The sequence below is a fragment of the Pavona decussata genome, unplaced genomic scaffold (genome assembly GCF_977016875.1).
Source record: "Pavona decussata unplaced genomic scaffold, jaPavDecu1.1 SCAFFOLD_73, whole genome shotgun sequence".
NCBI lineage: Eukaryota > Metazoa > Cnidaria > Anthozoa > Scleractinia > Agariciidae > Pavona > Pavona decussata.
The window spans coordinates 330,001-350,580 of NW_028145492.1; the positions used below are offsets into that span (position 1 = coordinate 330,001).

At 38.2% G+C, this 20,580-nt stretch overlaps 1 protein-coding gene across 1 annotated transcript in view; it reads left to right on the forward strand.

The window, feature by feature from the left end:
• Positions 1–15,481, forward strand: part of LOC146476718 (uncharacterized) — a 17,377-nt gene extending 1,896 nt beyond the window's left edge. The window contains exons 4-14 of the mRNA XM_085114155.1: positions 820–1,040; positions 2,139–2,375; positions 3,711–3,823; positions 4,627–4,857; positions 5,100–5,212; positions 6,350–6,957; positions 8,370–9,077; positions 9,923–10,280; positions 10,641–10,778; positions 11,336–11,594; positions 14,964–15,481. Coding sequence (XP_084970281.1) covers positions 820–1,040; positions 2,139–2,375; positions 3,711–3,823; positions 4,627–4,857; positions 5,100–5,212; positions 6,350–6,957; positions 8,370–9,077; positions 9,923–10,280; positions 10,641–10,778; positions 11,336–11,594; positions 14,964–15,408 — 3,431 coding nt within the window. The 3' untranslated portion in view covers positions 15,409–15,481. The remainder of the gene's footprint in view (positions 1–819; positions 1,041–2,138; positions 2,376–3,710; positions 3,824–4,626; positions 4,858–5,099; positions 5,213–6,349; positions 6,958–8,369; positions 9,078–9,922; positions 10,281–10,640; positions 10,779–11,335; positions 11,595–14,963) is intronic.
• The last annotated feature ends 5,099 nt before the right edge of the window (positions 15,482–20,580 follow it).

The following is a 20,580-nucleotide window of genomic DNA, read 5'->3' on the forward strand; positions in this document are numbered from 1 at the left end:
AAATCAGTAACAGTCTTTTGAGAAGTAATCCTGATTTCTGTTTAAAGCTCATGATTAACGGTTCAAAAAGGTTGATTTATTTCGGTCCCGGCGGCCACTGCTTTCATTTCTTGACGCATTAGCCGTGATGGCTCATCATTTGGATGATAAAGTAACGCGAGTTTTCTAATCAATCAAAGAGCATAGTAAGGAAAAAGCAAAGCCGTAAACGGGAAAATTACCTTCTACGCTCAATTGAAAGCCATGTAGTCTCTATGTACTTTACTAATTTCGCCGAAATAAAGTTGTTGATGACCAAATACACTCTTTACAAGAATAAGAATAACACTCGCATCTTTTGCGGTGATGTGGTGATGAGAAAATATTTGAAACTGACGAGAAAAAGACGGAAATAATCAGAATCTTCTCTTTTCACTGATCCATAAGAACTACACCATACAGCAAGGGCTTGCTGTCAAGAGCAGTAATTTTTAACTTGCTATATAGGGTTACCCATCACAATAAGAAAAAGCCGAGAAGACTGTTTTCAAATCAACGCTTTATCCTAAATATTGTGCATCGGAGCTCAGCCCCAAAAGGTTGTTCGTTGCTTAACTAGAGCTCTATTCAATGACTTCTCTACCAAATACATGGGGCTCTGTTCCCGTCATGTCGACAATATGACAAAAGGAATATTCTGACATTGTGTAAGCCTCGTAAGGTGTCCAAGGTCAGGTTGAAATATGACAATAGGTGTTGACTGCGTGTTCTCAGTAGGGATAATGGTCAGGATCTGGAATCAGAATCGATAATTGAGTACTTTTGCTCTTGCTTCAGTAGACCTGAATCAAACTGCAAGGACCTTAATACCTCAAGTCCAGTCCGCTGATTCCGGAAATAAAAGAGCACTTCCTGCAGTGGCTATGACGATGCTTAAAAATCCGCAAGTGATGCAGGCGGCGATAGGCAAAGGTGTTGAAGTAGTGGGAAAGTTGGTTGATAAGAGTTTTGAAAACATCGAGCATGCAAAGGAAAAGGCAGCTGAATTCTTGAAAAAGGAGGTACATTGGAGTTTTGCCTATCAGTTTGCCATTCATTTCCACAGAGTTTGTTACTCGCTGACTGCAAGGGTTATGATTCGTAAAGCCTATGAAGTCAACCAGTTCCACTTATTAAAAATCTCTACTTAGAAAACTTTTATCTGTAGTAAGGGCCTTTTGAAATTAGTTCACCGTTAGCGGACGTTCCCCTTTAACAGGACGAATTGAGTTTCCTGTTCATCCCATTTAGTGAGAAGAAAATGGTACGATTAATTCTTCTGTTTGGCCTTCCCTTCCTTTTAAAGTTGAAACTAAAAACATCATCTAAATAAAATTTTATCATCTCCCCTCCCAGCTCCTGGTACTGAATTTGTTTATCAGCTCCGAAATTAGGCTTTTACAGGCCATTGCAGATTCGTCTTTATCGGAAAGATTTTAAGCCCAGTTTCCGAGATCCAATGACCGCGAAACGGATGTCTTGCTCGTCGGAAAAACGTCCCTTTCTCATAGGAAACATAGATACGGATATAGTGGTGAGGCCAAATCTCGGAAACCTGCCAGGGCTGTTGATCGGGCTCATGTAAAAAGGTTGTAACGAACGCCCTACACTCGAAGAAACGGCAGATGAGGCTATTATTTAAGTAGGTACAGCTTGACAAGTTCATTGAAAAACAAACTGATTTCCTCAGAAAAAAATAGCTTGATACTTTTATATAATATTCAGGTTAATCATTTCTCCGTTCCTGGGTGAATTCTATTTTCTTTTGCGACTTACGGAACACCGTCCACGAACTGTGGCCTATAAGCCGTATCATATCGTAACAAACCTTGATGTTGAAAGCACAAATACAAATACGTACGAAAAACAACAACAACAAAAGCAGAAAAAACAAACAATAATACAACGAAATCAAAAAGTGATTAAGATCAGTTGTTACATTATTTTATTCATACTTTACACTAAATTTGGAGTTGTTCAGATATCGCATTAGCATTATTTTCTTAAAGGCCTGGTGTTGACAGGTGTTTGACCATGAAATTCAGGGATATAAATAAGGTGACAATGGAACTATTGTACTGTTTGATTTTATACTGCGATTGCTGTTCTTTTGTTTTCAGATAAAGTTAGATATCATGCCCGAAAAGTCCTGGGCAGTAGATAACATGTTCGTTCCTTCAGGATATCACATTGAGGCTTCAATTGGAGGACAATCTAAGCCGGCTGCAGAGGATGGAGAGCCTTCTTTTGTTTACCCAGCAGGAATGGGACAGGTTTTAATGAATGGCTGTTTTGGGACAGGTTACACCAAAAATGATCCATGCTATAGTGCGGCCGCAACCTCTGTTTCATGCAAGGTGAGTTTCCTGTTATCATGAATCGAATTTTCATCCATCAAATATCTTTTCGCTCGCCTGTAATTGGTAAAAATTGTGTCACCTGACTTAACATGCCCCAATTAAAAGTGAGAAATATCCGATGTTATTATTCAACCCGTTGCAACACTACCCAAATATGGTCATGGTGCATTGAATATTCGTCGTCCGTGGTCAACAGATATCCTGCGATATACGCCAATTTAGTTTGTCGGGGAGAAATTCTCCAGATTTTCAGCAATAAAACAGTGCTCTTTATCAACGTGTTGAATAATAAAACAATTATCCTGCTCAATCTTGCGCAAGTAACGTTTGTTTTAGGATATCCAACAGTGATGCGAGGATATTAAGCTAACACAGGACTCTTTAAACGAACTGGTCAGCGGCTAAAACAACAGATTGTTGACAGTGAATTCGCTTCAATGTCATGGACTTATCTCGTTACATGACTGCTTTAATGAAATTCTTTCAGCATTTTTATTACAATTAATTTGGTAATAAATTTTTAATCTTGCTTCGTGGATTAATTTTAAAGCGATAGTTAACTCATTTCCTGGTTTATTGCAACCATTTGTCGATGGCATGTTCGATGGAAATATGCCCTTCTTTGTCGAATTTCAAACCTTTCACCTCTCACTTCAGAAACAGAAACTGGATTGCGGGTAAATAGTTTAACAGATTTTCGTAGAAGATCGAGAGAAGTTACCACTGATATGTAGCATAGCTTGTGAGGACGAGCCACTTTTGCAATTTATTCATTTGAACATGGGTTAAATCACATGTTGTAATAAGCGCTCATAAACTTTGCGCCCTCACGTTTATTACAGTAATTGAAGCTTATGAGTGCAATTCATCACATAGTAAACGTGAATGGTCATCGTTTATAAGAAGCGAATTAGGAGGTTTTGAATGATCTGTATTCCCCAGAGCTAACAGCTGCAGGTCTGGTAAAATTCACGATCTCGCCAGTGGGTTTTGAGCACAGCCTGGGCTGCGAAAACTTCGAATCGCAAAATTTTAAGAAAATAAATGTTCTCCGTTCGTATTTATTTAATAGTTTGCATGGCTCACACCTGAACAAATTAGTAGGTATTAACTGAAATAACTTGATTATGAAGGGCGTATAGAAATCTGAACCTTTTATAGAACATCGCAAATGTGAGATTGTCAGGCCTCAGGCTTATCTCCTGGGTATATTTGTATACATGTATACACACCATAAACGTCTCTTCGAAATACCAATCGCCAAAGTCAGCCCGTCTTCTTTTTGATAGGGAGAGAGTGCTAACCCAGTTTTAATCCCTTACCATTCCACAGAACATGATTGATGGTGCGGCGTTCATTGGTGTTGGATTTGATGGCAGTGGAACATACAGCCCCGAGTCAAGAAAAAAGAGTATTGTCCAGAGGGTTTGTGCAAATAAGGGAAGGTAAGGATATATATAGTGTCTCCATTTCAGGAATGTACAGCTACAACATGCACTCGTCATACTTAGAACAATTCGATAAAGATGACAAAACTCCTTTGATACGCGGTCCGGTTCTCCAAACTTTAAGTAGGCCTCATTTTTTACTTAAGTTTGTCATTTTGAAACGGTTTAAAGGCCAATTTTCCGATCTTATTTGTAAAATCCATAGCCGTTTTGGGACTTTCATACCAAAATGACGGTAAACACCCTACCCCTTGGGTGGCATATAACTGAGTTTATAGAATAAACATTGGAATTCCCGCCCTGGTTGTCAGTATCTACGGCTTGCAACTCTCCTTACACTGGATTCCGTTGTCGCTGATCATTGTTATCAACACTGGTGAAATATTACTAGAAAACTAAGCTTTTATCAATTGGGGGGCATCTCACTCTTGTCTTCCACACTTTGGACACTATGGGGACTGGGTATCCTCCCCCGAAAAATGTGAAATTTAAAGGGCCTTAGTTGTTATGCAGTATCTTGAACAAAATTGAACTAGCTAGAAGAGTTTTATTTTCTATTCAGTAGGATATTTCCAACGTCTCGTTGACACACAGTATATCGGAAATTTAGAACACTTAACGATTCATAGCCGACTCAGTGATGGTTTACTAAATAACATGATTAGTCTGTTTCAGGAGCTCATTACCCTGTCTATTGTAAAATGATGTCTTCCAGATAGGATGACTGACAAGATGTTTTGGACTCAATGAATTACCGTAATAACTGAATTAAAAATTAGTTTCATTTTATTTTGTTTCAGTTACGACGGCTTTTCAGTTCCGGATACAATGAATGTGCATGGAGTTTATGACACAGCTGCTTATATGATGACCTTTGAAAGTAGGAAGGAGTATCAAAAACAACTTCAGATTGAAGCTGGAATGTCTGGATCCATTATGGGATTCAGTGGAGGAGTAAACCTGGCGTGGGGTGGATCGATGCAAAAAAGCGCTCAACAATTCATGGCAATTTTGAATGTCGACGTCGATAGGTGAGTAAAAAAGGCGACCACCTCTTCCTATCTTCCACTTGACATTTACTGTTCTTAACCCTTTAAGTTGCAGTGCCAAGATACATTATTCTCCTCACTGGTTTCATACGTCTGTCATTGTTATTGTTATTGTTATAGTTGTTGTAAGGTTTTAATTGTAAATATTGATTTTTTTTTCGTCGACGTAACTTCTTGATGTTTAATATTCCATCGCTAATGATTATTTAATTAATGGTGTTCAGGTATGAAATATTCATGGACGAAGTGAAGCCCAGTGATCTCAGTTTATCATTCTTGAGGGAATTTATGTCGCTTCCCTTGTCCTTCTTCGACCCCGGCGCTCAAGTAAAATACCGTAAGTTGTGGTTTTATCTGACCTCGTTTTGCCTGACGTTTCCTTAATTCTTAATATTACCTTGGGCTGTCACCTTGTAGTTGTGGTGAGGCTTGGGTGTCTCAATGACCCTAAGAGCTGTGCCGGCTGGGACTTTTGTCCCTGACAGGTCAAACCATGCCGGATTGGTCGAGGGGTAGAGGCCAGACAAAGAACAGCCCCTGGTCCTCCAGGTTTGGGGTTGGGCGGTGGGCCAATCACCCACCCCTTAAAACAAAGCAGATTACAGAAACCTTAAACACTCGAAGGCAATCTTCTCTCGGAGCCAATGTGGTACCTTGCTTAGGTAATTACAAGAGAAAAGCCCTTGGATCAAGGTTGGCGAAGCGGTGGAAAATGTTAGCTTTCCTTAGCGTTTCATTGACTTGTTTTCACTGTCTTCCACACAGCTTAAACAAACAGAAAAAGTAAAGGCTCACCGTTTTGTAATGATTTAGAGACTTAAATACTGAAAAAAATAATAATAACTTGTGAAAATAACTACATATTTACAAGTTGCTACCTTGATTGTTGCACCTTCTACTTAAAAATCCTCTTAAAGAAAGCTCTTCAAAGATTCAACTTAGTAGTGAATGTGTAATAGCCCTTTCCAGTACACGAGAGAAATGTTTTTCCAATCTTTGACATTAAACTCCATTATTAATGTTATACGGTGGAGCGTCTGTTACTTAACTAAATCGAGGAATCACCACGGACGACTTCCAAGCATTTTACTTTGCTCCCTTCTTATGTTTCATTTCGATAAAAATGAAATGACTGTATGTAAACAATCCCCAGAGATCCAAATGACAATGATGTGGCGGGCATTTTGGTGAACCTTGATAAAAGAAGCTATGAGATCCTGGGAACCGGAGGTTGATGAGAAACCTTTCGTACACCAACATGGCAGGGATGTCGTCACGTGTAAACGATACTTGACGGACGAACGTAATGCTTTTGCAAAAGGTGGCAATCGTCTTTCTCGAATGCCCTCTCGAATTAACTGTCACCTCACGCTCAATGAAGTCGCGTCAAAAATGTAAGAAAAGGTTTGCAATTTACAACGAATATCTTAAGAGATTAATAATCTTGTATGTTTCAATTCGATTACTTTAACAGAAAATTTCATTCAGAGATGGGGAACACATTACGTGAAATCAGCCAAATTCGGAGGTCAACTGAGAATAATAAAAACCATGCAAGCAAAACATGTTCAATCAAAAGTAGAGTTCGCGGAAGAAATGGAAGCGGAATTCAGGGCATTGTTTTCAAGTGCCTCTGCCAAATTAAACACAGAAGGAGGTGAGAGTCAAAAAGAGGAGCAGAAGTTTACCTCTACATCCGTTTTTGCTCAAGGTGGAAGCCACGAAATTGCAGCCGTTCTGTCAGATGTGTACTCTCCAACGTTCAAGGGCGATTTTAAGGAATGGCTAAAAAGCATTCCTGCCTACCCCAAAGCCTACAACTTCTTCTTAGGAACGATAGCAGACCTGGTTAACTTCCGAGCGCACGATTTGTTTCTTGAAGAGAAAGTCGACTGGGGCTGTGAAGGCCACATCAAAAGTCTAATAGAAGAGGAAACGCAAGAAGGTACCAAGAGGTATTACACTCAGAATGGAAATAACAAGAAACACTACTGCCAATTCCAAGATCGAGAGGAGTTGGACACAGCGCTGAGAAGAAGGCAAGCAAGCTTGAAGAGGGCGATTGAAACTTACATGGAAGAGGTAGTTAGTGGTTTACTGTTGATCTTGAACACAATTGGACAAAAATGGTAAAATGTGTCTACAACTGCACAAACTTAGCCTATGGTTTTAGATTGATGCGACTATCAATAGCAACCAACGCAAACGTAATAGTTTATTTCACTTCCATTTTTGGAATTAGAGAACTCAGGGGAGAGTTGCATTTCTTTAGAATGTAGGGATGACACGGTGTTGGAAGCACTCGCTCCCACCAATGTGGCCCGGGTTCGATTTTCGGTGTCTAATTCGAATGTCGGTTGAGTTTTTTGTTTTCTTTTTCTCTTCCCTGCAACGAGGGTTCTCCATCAGGTACTCCGGTTTTCCTCCCTCCTCAAACACCAAAGTTCCCAAATGCAATTCCACCTGGAATTAGTGCATCTGGAATTAGTGCATCCACTCTGTGGAAGCCACTGAAGTTCCCATTTATTAATTAATTAATTAATTTTTTTTGACAGTAATGTGGACACAGCTTCAAGGGAGGTTATCCACACAAATAGCTATGCGACTAGCAACTAACACAGTTAGTTTCCCCTAAAAAAAAGAAACCGAGAAGTCTAATTTCTCTGCGCGTACAAAAGATACAATTTCCTTTTGAGACTTACTGATTTAAAATAACGTTGCTGCTTGCGCTCAAGATATTTTTGCGTGCACTCCTCCTTATTTTATCGTTGCATGGAGTTAAATTTATCCTCGAATTCTAGATTTCACCCATTTCCTCCCAAAATATTCCTCGTCTCTTGCTTCTAACAAAGACTAAAAAATACCAAACACTGCGAAAATGCTATGATGGAAAAATGAAATACGGTGGAAGAAACACGTTTCTAATTTTTGTCGGCATCACTTTAGTTAATTTTAGCGAAAGGGGTAAAAGCATTCACTTATATTCAGAATAGGGTTTGAGCTTTTGTATCAAGATATAATATTTCAACACCTATCAACTTATTCTCACCAATCTTTTACAAAATTCATCTTATAGATATCTAGATGAACAGCTACAGGGTGAGGTATAAATCGTTCTTGTGGCAACTGTGGACGGTTGAGCAACTAGACATTGGAAAATCAAAACATCCACCGTCTATTTTCAAACAATTTTAAAAATTCTCCCTGGCAGCGGCACAAAAAAACAGCCAAATGCTGCTCACAAATTCAAACAAATTCAGTTAATTTTATGTGTAATTATGTTAGAATGTTAAATATCAGTACAGTTCTGTATCAATTAAATTTTGTCGTTGCCCGTCGAGACAGACTTGACGTAGATTCACCACGAGATTATAACAAGGTGAAAGCCGGTCATTTAAGTCGAACGGACTTGTTGTAAACTATGAATGGGAAAAATTACTATACGGTAAAACAGAAATTTGATTTTGAACGAATTTTTTTTATTGTTTTGTCAGGGCCCGATATCGGTGTCAGACATGAACATTCCGAAGTGTGAAGTCGATGAAGAGGCCAATGAAGACGATTATACAGATATATTAAGTGATGACATTGGTGTTCCAATGTGGGAAGAAATAAGCCAACCAAGTAAAACCATCAAAGTGATATTTGACATGGAAAATGATCTGGCTCGTGGTTTAGACGGCGTGGTGAAAATTCAGAAAAACATGACCCGTCGAATTCGCTTCGCACACGGCAGATGGTTCACTACCGACCAAGATGGCAAGTTCCACATGTTCAGTGGATATCGCAACGGGAAAAGTGGCGAGCTCGAAAACCACAAAATTTCTGTGTTCGGTCTTGTTCTGAGTTACAACTCGAAGTATGGAAGCTTAGAACTCAGCGAGGCGGATTTGAAAGAGTCGAAAAAGATTTACCCAAACTTGAGAGAGAACCAAGTTGGGTTTCCACTGGCTCGAGTCATTGTATTGGAAGATAATGCTCCCACAGGACAGAAGAGATCAACAGCACAAAAACCAAATAATCTATGTCACGTAAAATGGTCCAACGCCTTAAGACTTGACCCGACAACTGGTGGTGGTCGCTGCCTGCAGTTCACTGCTTCTTCAGCCGGAGATTTCTTTGTTGTTTTTGCGACTGTGCCAACTGAACATTCCACCTGGTATTATGTGCGCATTGGAACTGAAGAGGTTGCCATTTACAAGGTATAAAATCACAATAAAATAATTGTCATAACCATGATCGTGACGTTGAACACGACCATGACACTTGCTTGAATTCTGACAATCATCATGATCGGAATCATACCTTCAGTAAAATCATTATTTATAATGGATCACAGTAAGTAATAAAGAAAAGAACAAACACTAGTCAGTTCTAGGTTAGGACAACATTTCCTCTCTATTAAAAAAAGCTTATCACTAGAATAGATCTTATAAAATGTAAAGCATATTAACTTTATTTAGACACGCAAAGTCCTTTAGGTAATCTGAGAAGATCTAGGTTCCAAAATATAACCTGAGTAAAGAATAAACTGCAAAGGTCTCTATCATGTCGTTGTCGTGTTAAGTTTTCTACGCAGTTAGACCAGCCTTGCAGTTATTTCAAAACTTATAATTTGATGAATTTGTCAGCTTTGATTAAGCTAGGCAACTGCTGATCCCTTTCCTAATTGTAGCATTGCCTCCTCCTCACCTCCCTGCACGCTAACTTGTGTAGCTGCTCCGTGGGTGACATTTTAATTGTATTTCCTACGCGCATTTTAATAAGATATCTTTTTAAGAATTATGCCGCCTGATGTTTCCAATTGTTTCCGCGTTAATACACCGAAAGATATTTCTGCCGGTCATAAAGCGAAAAAGTAAGGTAAAAAGAAACCAAAACCACAGGAAAAAAAATTAGAGCCCGCTTTTTCTGTTATAAACCACAATTTAAACGCTACGTTTCTAAACACAATTGAAGGGGTAAAACGGTGCATCAAGTTGGTTTCCCTGTGCATGAAGCTTCAAGAATCATGATTACCTTTTTGTCCTTTGCCCTTTGAACACAGGGAGACAGCGAGAAGACATCAACGACAGACCCTGGAGCCCTGTCGATTGCAAATTCCTTATTATACCAGTCCTACTTTGTTTGTTTGTACGAGAAGGACGCCAGTGTCCTGATAGAGTACGGAAAAGTGTTGGCCACGGCAGATTCCTCACAAGTCTTCCTTATTTACACTGATAAAGAGGACGTGCTCAACCCGCGGTTTTACGCTTTTGGCAACAAGAATAAGGAAGTTCAAATATGGGATGCTCATATTGTACGGCGTGACTTTATAGACGCAGAATGCAAGGGAGATACATACAAGGACCTTAAAGAGAATCTGTGCGTCCAGAAGTGCCACGAGTATTGTGATCCATTTGCAGGTTACAAATGCAAACTTGGCTTTTACTACTTGATTAAAATTTTGGTTGTCTTCATTAGCCAACAGCCGGGAGCACATCACATGCAGAATCAGAATGGGAATGGCCAGTTTAAGTTTCGTTTTAGCTGTAATTGATGAATACATACAAAGGAAGACAAATTAAAAACAAACCAAATAAACAGAAACGAGCAGGCAATATATTTCACATAAAAGTTTCTTTTTGTCACGATTGAATGTTTAAACGAAAAGTTCAAGATATGTATATATAATCTGCTTCTAAAATGTAAAAACAAAAGACAGATTGTCTCCAACAATCACCTAATTTGTTATAATCGGTCATTTTTTTATTTCCTCTTTCTAGGCTGCCTTGATTCTGGGGAGAACACTTTGCAAGCTTCAAATTGTGTAGCCTGTCGTTACGCCAAGAACCCGTTGAACAACAAGTGCTTGGAAAAGTGTCCAAAAGATCAAATGCCTGTAGAAGGCAATGAGTGTTCTTGTAAGTCCGAAACAAGAATTCTGGCTTGAAATCTAAAATCAGTTTTACAAGCCAGGTCTTGCATGAGTTGAACCATGTAGTCCAGCTCTTTCTAAATTAGAAGTGGTTGAATGAACAGTGCACGGGCAATTTAGTCGGATAAAATTGTGAAAACCAAAAAAAAAAGAAAAAAAAAAAAGAAACAACAACAACAACAACAACAGAACGAAAAAAAAAAAGGGAATAATATTTATTTATTTATTAATTTATATATAAAGGTTTGCTCAGTGGATTGGTTACTTAATAAGCTTTTAGCAGCCTTTTAACCCGATTATTTGTTTTTCAAATAATAACGGTAACGATAACGATAATGAGAGTGAGCTTGAACATGAGCAGGACTGCGAAGAGAATGGTAATGATAATAAGGCCAAGGGTGTACCGCCTTTCAGTACAATGAAACCCTGCATGTATTGTTGCACGTTCCATTTCAAAAAGCCTCAAGGATTGATTTATTATTTTGAAAATTCTTTGTGTCCGTCCGGAAAATGCTCTGATCACAAGAAATTTTCTTTTTCTAGTTACATTTGATGTCAAAGCAGGATACAGAAAATCAAAAGAAATTGGAAAGGAAGTGGGTATCAAGGACATGCCTAACATCTATAAACTGACGCTGTGTTTGTGGACCAAGTTCCAAAAGCCATTAAAGGGTACTAATCCCTCAATGGTCATCCTGGTAGGGTATTTACCGGAAATCCAATACATGGAAGGATTTGCTCTGGGGTTCGATACCTCGAAAGGAAAATTCTTCGTGTTATCCGAGATAAAGGAGGATTATAAGTGAGTTACACATCAGGATTTGTTCCTTTAAAGAATTAAGTTAAGTTCTAGAGTTTGTAACTAAGTCAAGGTACTATTGTACCATTTTCACTTGAAAGGTGGAAAGCCCCGTGACACTTCCCCTTTAACGAATTGAGTAAAAGACACGTCGCTTCACTGCTGTTTTCTTTTAACAAATCATGTTTTTTTTAGTTTCCTAAGGTTACCGTATACCTTTAGAGGTGTCTCGCGTCCAAACGAGTGTAGCGCGTCCGGTTTGAACAGTAGATACCTGAACTCTATATCGAATTATAGCTTATAGAGCTGGCTTTCAAACTATACTAACAATTTTGAAATAAAATGGATGCCGAAATTTTCACACTGTTTTCTCGAATCAATTTTTTCACTTATTGGAGGAGATACTTTAAAGAGTTAAAACTCAAAGGAAATTTGTCCGTTTGCCTTCAAATTTGCACAGTGGCTAGTTTAACGTACAAACAACAAAAATTTGTCTGCGAATTTTTTCTTTCGAAATATTTTTTATCCGAGAGCGATTTTTGTACGGTCACTCCACTTTTTTTTATCCTATTTCGAAAATGTTCAGTAACTTTTCACTGCGATTGAATATGGCAAAATGCAGACACGTTTTTTAAGCTCTTTGGGTCCGGAAACTGAGGAGAAAATTAAATTAGCAAAAAAGATTTCAAAAGGTGATTCGGACGCTTGTATTTAGAGATCGTGAAAAATTTGATTTTTCATATTTTTTTTTTCAAAATTCTTGGTATAGTTTGATAGCTAGCTCAATAAGCTTTAATTTGATATGGGGCGTCGGTAGCTACAGTTTAAACTGGACGCGCTACGTCACTTGGACGCGAGACACCCCTAAAGGTATACGGTAACCTTAAGCGTGGTACAGATTCTCTCTCCCCTCCATGGCGATATAGCAGTTCTCATAAGGCCTCACGCAATTGGTTTGCAATCCTTCTAGAAAACAATAGGAAAAACAACAGAACAATAAACCCCTAACGCTCAAAACAAAAGCAGCTGCTACTCACAATTAAAACAAGTTTACGAGAGCTGCTGCATTACTGTTCCTTGAACGCCTCGTCCTCGCTAACTCAAAGAACATGAAAACTATGACAAAATTTCGAGGACGTACAAACTTTTTATTTTGTGGGATCCAATGACGATTTTATCGTGGAACAATGACGTTATATGACCGACGTCAATTTTTCTTGTTAGCCAGATGTAACTTGGATTTTGTGATTTCAGAATTACATCCAAAATTACCAAAATTTAAAAATGTTTATTTTATCAAAGAATTGGTAAAAAAGAGGTCGATGCTAAACTTAAATTTCTATATGGTAATTAAAGAAGGAATGGAAACGTAAGGACGAGAGGATAAATATTTAAGAAATGTCACGAAGTTTGGTATCTTCCGGTTTGACTTTTTTTGTCTCCCTCCCTCCGGGTTGAATAGGGTTAAGAGACAAAAATGAGCTCTAACATCAGTCATATAATCATGAAGACGCACTCGCTGTAACTGAACTGGGGTCCTTTTAAAGTTTTCTGTGAAGAGTGGGCCTAATTGTGTGGTTCGGTAATGAATTGTGAAAGTTTTTGTTTACTCGCCTTGCTAAAAGCTTGTGGAAAGAAAATACCATACGTCAAACGAGATGGCACTCTACGCTGCGATCTGGTGCCTTAATCAATGAAATGCTGGTAGGGATTGTAGCCTGTTAGTTATACGATTTAGGTCTTGTTTGAGGCGCGTCCTGCTTACTTCTAGAATCACCAATGCCGAAAGCATCTTGTGTGGTTAGAAATAAAGAAAGATGCAACGTTTATCGTGTTAGGATCACATCGATCAGTGGTGCGAGAATTAGACGTTCGATGTTTTCGATAAGGATTTATGCTGCGTCCCACAATGCTCGCAACTTACATAAAAAATTATGATAAACCTCAAGAATTGTCCTCCAATATATCCAATCTTTTTTAAGGGTTTGTTTACTGAACACGCAACAACATATCATAGGGACTGAGTGAATAACAATGCGAAGAAGAGAACACACAGAATCCTCCGAAGTGTCCATGGAAAGACAGGACACTAATGGGCCATTTCCGAGTTGCTGTGAACCTCACTATGAAAACGAGGCTAAGTGCAAAACCTTTCGTATGAAAATAAGTTTTGTTTACATATGAATGAAAACTAATTTTCATAACAAAAACTTTGCACTTAGTCTCGCTTTCATAATAAGGTAGAACAACTCACAGGATTGGATAAAAAAAAAAACTGAACTGCGAGATAATAATTGGCCGGAGACGATTTGCTGCCAACTGTACACAAAAAATGATTTTAGATCGGTCTTCGCCCGGGAAAAGTACTTATTTCTTCTTGTTAGTATCCTAGGAGGATTTTCTACTCGACGAAAGGTACTAAGCTTCTAAGCTTTTATTACTAACGATAAGTACCTTGTTCTTTAAGGCTAATTTACGCTTACCGGATAATCAGGACAGTTTGGTGCAATTTGACAGAGAAAATGATTAAGCGGACGAAAATCAACTCAAATTATAAATTATGTGGCCGATTTTAGAGCTCGCGCTACACCAATAGAAAAAAAAAATCGGCCTCAAGTAACTAAGGCTTGGTTAATTATTCTTAAACACCCCCAGAAGAGATTTCAAGGAACTCCTACTCTCCGTGACAAAGGAACTTGCACAACCTCTAACTTCACTGATCAAACTAAAGTCTTTCACAGTGTCACGTGAAATTCTTTGGCTAATGACGTCAAACACGCTGTTTTTGAAAATGGGGAAAATTTTTACTCCAGCATTTTCAAAACTTTGGTCTATAAAATGTCTAGTACAACAGTGCCTAGGTAATTCCGACTTTTAAGGATGCAAACCTCATTTACTTTTGAAGATTTTGACAGTATATTGTCACGTGACCTATTTTCCTTAATTTACCGTTAACGTTAGAACGTGGTCATCATTAAAAGGTGAAATGATAAAGTGCTCTCTAAACTTTCTCGAAAAAGCAACAGAAAAGATTGGTCTGATCTAGTTTTTCCCACGTTTTAAGTAAACTTATAACTGTTATTAATAGTTTTCAGGGCACGTGACTAAAACTTAAAAATGAAATACGTTGGATCAATGAGGATACTGACAACAAACTGTTCGCCAAGTTTTACTAATTTTGGACAACTGGTTCCCCTCCCAATAAAAAAGGCAAATCATTAGGCTGGTCAAGCCTTACTATGTTTGAGGCCGACAAATGTTAACGTGTAAATAATCCCATGCGGCTGAGTCTGCTAATCGGACTGATAACTAAATCGTACTTGTAAATTAGCATTTACGCGGCATCGCTTGGTTTCCTTTTTTCGTCGACAGAGGGGTAACGTTCTCGCGGGGCTTTCTCAATGACTATCGGTGGCATCACATTTGTATCACGTGGAACGGCTTTTCTGGTGTGACTCAGGTGTATGTGGACGGTGTCAGAGATAACAATATTCAGGGCGTAGGCAGCAGTCCCGATGGCCTCATCAAGGCTTCCATAACGGGAGGAGGGAAATTAAGCATTCTTCCACAAAGTGATTGGCCCGCCCATGTGACAGACGTTAACTTATGGAAAACAGTCCTCTCCTCGGAAGAAATCCGTGAAGCCTCGAGAAGCTGTGTTGGCAAGCAAGGCAACTTGAAAAAGTGGCACGATTTTTGGCCTGTCTTCAAAGATCGAGTTACAAACAGAAAAACACCTTCTATGTGCAAGATTCCTGATAACAAGAATAAAGCCACAGAGGGCTTAAAATTGAAAAAAAGGGCTGCAAAGGAGTAAAAAAAAGGGACATTGTCAACGTACCCTCGTCGATCGCGTTCTACCCCACGAGGCTTGGAATCATGCTTCTTGTATATCAAAGATATACCTCTTGGTTTAATGGAAATCAATGAAAATTTCGAAACAATAAAATGTTCTTTAAATGCTGAAATTATGTTTTGGTGTCTCTGTTGTACATATTGAATTTTTTGATATATTTTTATTGATCAAGCTATTTTCATTTTTTAACGCCGATTCCTAGGTCGACTTAAATTAATATGATAACGTGAGAAGGAAGGCACCGAAGATATACGACGGCTGCTGACGTGTCTCAAAAGCCGTGAAAAATCTGCTCTCCCTGCTGGAAAATTAGACTACAGAGAATACCTTACTATCTTCTCTAAAATGATAGGGGAGCAAGTACAAATTAATCGGGTGGTGGACAACGCGGAATAGCAGTAATCTGGGAGTATTCAGATAGGCCCAAATTCAGAGTTACGAGCATTTCTAGACATAAGTGGACGTTTGAAAAGATGGATACAGTTTTCAGTGAAACAACATCAGCTCTAGCCTCTCTTTCATTCAAGGACCAGGCTACTAGAAGCACAACTGTACAATGGAAGTTCCTTATTCCCAACCGTAAGCTTTATTGTGTGTCAAAAACAAGATTAAGACAATTTATTCAGCATCATTCTTGAAAATACTATTTTTGATACCGTCAACTCTACTCCCTTGACGTTTTACAAGGCCGAAATTTTAAAGTTAAAACATGAGAATATCTGGAAAATGGCCGTACACTCAATATTGCAGAGATAATGAAGTTCACAATCTGGCGTTTACCCTTTCACTGCTAAAGGCGATTAATCTCGCCGTTTTAGAGGCTACCGCTTTCAAGATTGGCCACGTTCTCAAATTCAGAAATCTGGTTATTATGGTCTACTAATAGTTTCAATCAGTAAGTGTTTTAGGCTTTAAGAGCCAATAAACTGAGTTTATCCTCCGTTTGCCGTTCCATATCAACATTGATTTTCAAGCAAAACCAAAAATACCCGTTTTCTGCGGCATCGAGGAAAGCTGAAAAATACACATCTTTGCTTCCAATTTGTAATTCAAAATCTCATTTTAAAACCAAAGTTCTTTCATGACAGCAAACCTTAATCTCATGACTAAGCATTTATCTCCAATTTTGCCTCTCACGCGTACAGCTGTTCGAACATCAGCCATTTGATTCGAGCCACTTTTCAAAGCCCGTGATTTCCCCTTTGCCGTCCGAGTTGCATTCTGGGTAATTTCCATTTAACGGCGAAATGGAAGTCCCGCCATCTTAATTCTGTAGTTTTTTTTTATAGTTGTCCAGAGATTTCAAGAAATTTGGCAGTGAAAGGGTTAAAATGGAAAAGAAGACAAAGTTATTGACTGGCAACATCAGTTTTACAATAATAAGCTGGTAATAGCTTGTGCTCTACCACGCTGAGATGAGGGAATGTTTTCCTTTAATTTCTTTAACCCGACCAAAGTTTTTCACTTCCCTATTAACTCAGCGTCCAAATTACTAGTCCCCGATTGGGCAAGAGACCAAACTACTAGCCTCTGATTGTACAAGCGGCCAAACTTCTGGCCCCTGATTAGACAAGTGGCCAAACTATTGGCTCCTGATTGGGAAAGTGTCCAGACTATTGGCCCCTGATTGGGCAAGAGTGTTATACCACTGAACCTAATTGGGCTAGGGGCAACATTTAACAATCTGTGACAAGCTCAAAACATTCATATATTCTCATTTACAAAGGAACTGATTCAAAGTGTTTACCAATTTTAATTTAATTTGAAAAGGAGCCTGCTCAAGCCATGCTCGATGCCAAAGTTCCCAACTTAAGACAAAAACTTGTATGGTGTTTTTTCCTCGTACTCTCCTTTCTTCTCTCTTTTACATCACTGTGAACCTTCTTTGGGCCATGCACCCGTGATTTGGTGTCATTTCACGAAGAGGACTTCGTGAAAAAACTTCAAATAGATGTATACCTCCATCATAATTTTATAAAGACTGATTTCAATTGTAATGAAAACTCGCGTGTTGTATCAGGATTTAAACCACGAGACGCAGCCGAGTGGTTTTAGACCCGATAAACACGTGCTGCGAGTTTTTTGAGCGGCTTCAAAAACTTTCCTGGAAAAGCGTGTGTCAAGAGAGTTCATAACAATGATGCTTTTGTGGACGTTTGAAATTAGCATACGAGAAAAAACATTGAACATCGCATACTAATAAGGGGAAGGTTTTTTTCGGGGTTTAAAACCACTGCACGTGATGTTTTATCAACCATTTGATAGGTCAATGGGCTTATAAATTAGTTTTTTGTACGATAAATAGGTGTTAATTTTAGTATAGCTAATGGACGTTATATTGAATGAACGAGATTCAATTAAACCATATTACGTGTTATGGCATTATCAGTTCCTAATCGATTTCAGATTGATGGTTTCAGATAAAATGTGTTTTCTTCAAGTGTCCGTCTTTACAATTCGGCCAACAAAAACGACTCAATTCAATTCAATTCAATTCTTTATTCACGCTATACAGAACATTTAAACACAATTTATGTTATAAAAAGAAGAATGAAATAATAAAGGAGTAACATTGAGCCATAAAAAGTTATAGTTAATGTGTGAGCGGTGTCCAAAGAAGCAGGAGCTTTCTAGCCGGACACCGCCACGGTCAAGTAAATGGCAGCATAAACGCATCAACTCAGTTGAAATTATATGTGTAAGAAAAAATTGTTGATAACTTGTTTTTGTTTAGTCTTCATTTTGACCTTTTTACATATACAGCCTGTGTGATACCTAGGAAACCAAACGTCAAAGTACACCAGATCAGAACATGTTCATTGTTCTTGAACAAAATGGGTGCATGAAACAACGGAAATATATACAGACTGTGCATTCTGGACCCATATGGCCCTATATTAAAATGGCTGGTATTCTGGCGGTTAACATTAATTTTTGTATAAGTCAAAAAAAGTTAAAGCTAAGGTTTCTTAGGAAATGAGAACTTGTTTATAATTTGGTCGGTGAATTAGGAAATTCCTTTTTATCACTTAAAGTGATACCTGTTCTTTGTGCTTGGTAACGAACTGACCGACAGTTAAGTCGGCCAGAAGTGAGACCAATAACGGATCTGAATTATACAGATATCTGCTTCGTCAGCACAAGTTGGCCTGTTATGAAAAGTAATCCACCATTTTCGAAATGCAGACGCTCTGGCTCTAGTTGCATTTCAAATTAAGTCAAGAGGTCAACAGTTAACCTTTTCCAAATACAAAAACAGCTACAACTTTTTGGAATAAATGATAAAATTACAGTGAACGACCTGAGAACCCGAAGGTAGCTATCTAGCTATTCGAGGCGGGCTCAAGGAAAGGAATAAATAACTGAAATAAATAAATACAAAAGCATTGATCCTAAGACTCCTAGACGCACTCTAGTGTTTAGCATAGTCAAATATCTTTATTTACACTTGAATGGAATACAGCGTAGTGGTGATTTGTTTTTAATATTTTAACTTCAGGATGCATTGTTTAATTTGGAACACTCCAATATTATCATATTCGGTTGCAATGATTTTGAAAAGTACTTTCGTTAATTCGGATTTAAACTCAAATCCGTGACATATGCAGCGGCAATGGTTGAATGAGTGAGTGTAACTGTCGAACTTACCACAAGAATTGACTGAATCATTTACCCTATTGACCGTGGGTGAAATTAAGAAGCTAACAGAAAAGAATCTTCAGTAAAAAGACGAAATTGATAGTTTAAGGAAGGATTTAGAGCTCACACAACTTTCTTCTAAACCGAAGTCAAATTCACTCGTGAGTGAACCTCTTGTCAATCCAAACACAGAGCAGACCAGAGATGGTGAGAAGAGCTTTTTTATGGCAATTAAGAAACTACAACATTTCGAGAAGAATATTGCGACAGTCAGTAAAAAAACCGAAAGTATCAGCGAAGCTATCGAAGTACAGTTAGTTATCAAAATAATATCAAATTAATAGGAGTTCCTGAAATCCATGAGAATGAAACTTCTGAAGACACGGGAAATCTCTGCCTTAAGCTATTTGAAGCTATCGGTGCAAGCAATGTTACCATGAGAGACATCGTTATATTGCCCACCGGGTCCCTACAAGGCGAATGATCAACACAAATCAATTATTTGTAAATTTTTAAGAAGGCTCGCAAAAAGCAGAAGTGATGCAGCATCAGCAAGAACGGGCAAATATTTCTACAAGTTCCCTTGGTATAGAATCGGACCTCTACCTACCTCAAGCAAGAATTTACGATCAATTGCTGTCCGCAAAATTACAGCATCTTCTAGTAAGTTTAAATATAGACAACGATACCAATATTGCTGGACCAAGAATTTTCAAGACCTTCTTGGAAAGTTCAAAGAATATTAAAGAAAATTAAAGCTTCATAATCGCGAACGTCAAAACATTTAGTCGATCCTTGAGAGCTTCTTGGAAGTGCGCATCCCCTTTCTGGCTTGGTTAGAGTCTTTACAGAAATGAAAACTGAAACGCTTGTGTTAATATTTGGAAGTTGTCCACATAAATTAGTCATGATCTTGAAGTGTTTTGATCTGGTGCGACATATTTCCACTAGAGATATAAATAATCTCTTTTTTGGGGCAATAAAAATGCTGTTAGAAAAAAAGCATTTGCTGTTTCTATTTTACAGTGGCTAAAAACCTGGTTTTCCATGAATTTCTATTATTAAAAAGGGGCATTCGATGTTTCACTGGTTTTTCCCAGTTTTTGATTTAACTCAATAACACGTTTATGTTTGGATTGCAAGTGATCCACACCTTAAAACGTACAACACCGTAAAATTTTGTTTTCAGCTTAATTTGGTAGAAAAATTTAGAACGACGCTTAGAGCCTCTGCACTGCATGCGTACTGTTTATGTCGTTTATGAGGGTCAGTACATCTGGACAGGAAATTAGTTTTGTCTACGATATTGTGTTTGGTTATCGCCTGTTTCTTTTAATATATATTTTTGGTTCTTTTCATTTACTGCATATTTTGCTCGGGAGAAAAAAAACGAAGGGGAAAGAAAATTAAATTATGATTTCAGCAATGTTAAAAAATGTATCTTTTATATGAAGGATTTAGCTGTTCCACTAAAGTTCGCATTTTGTTGATTGG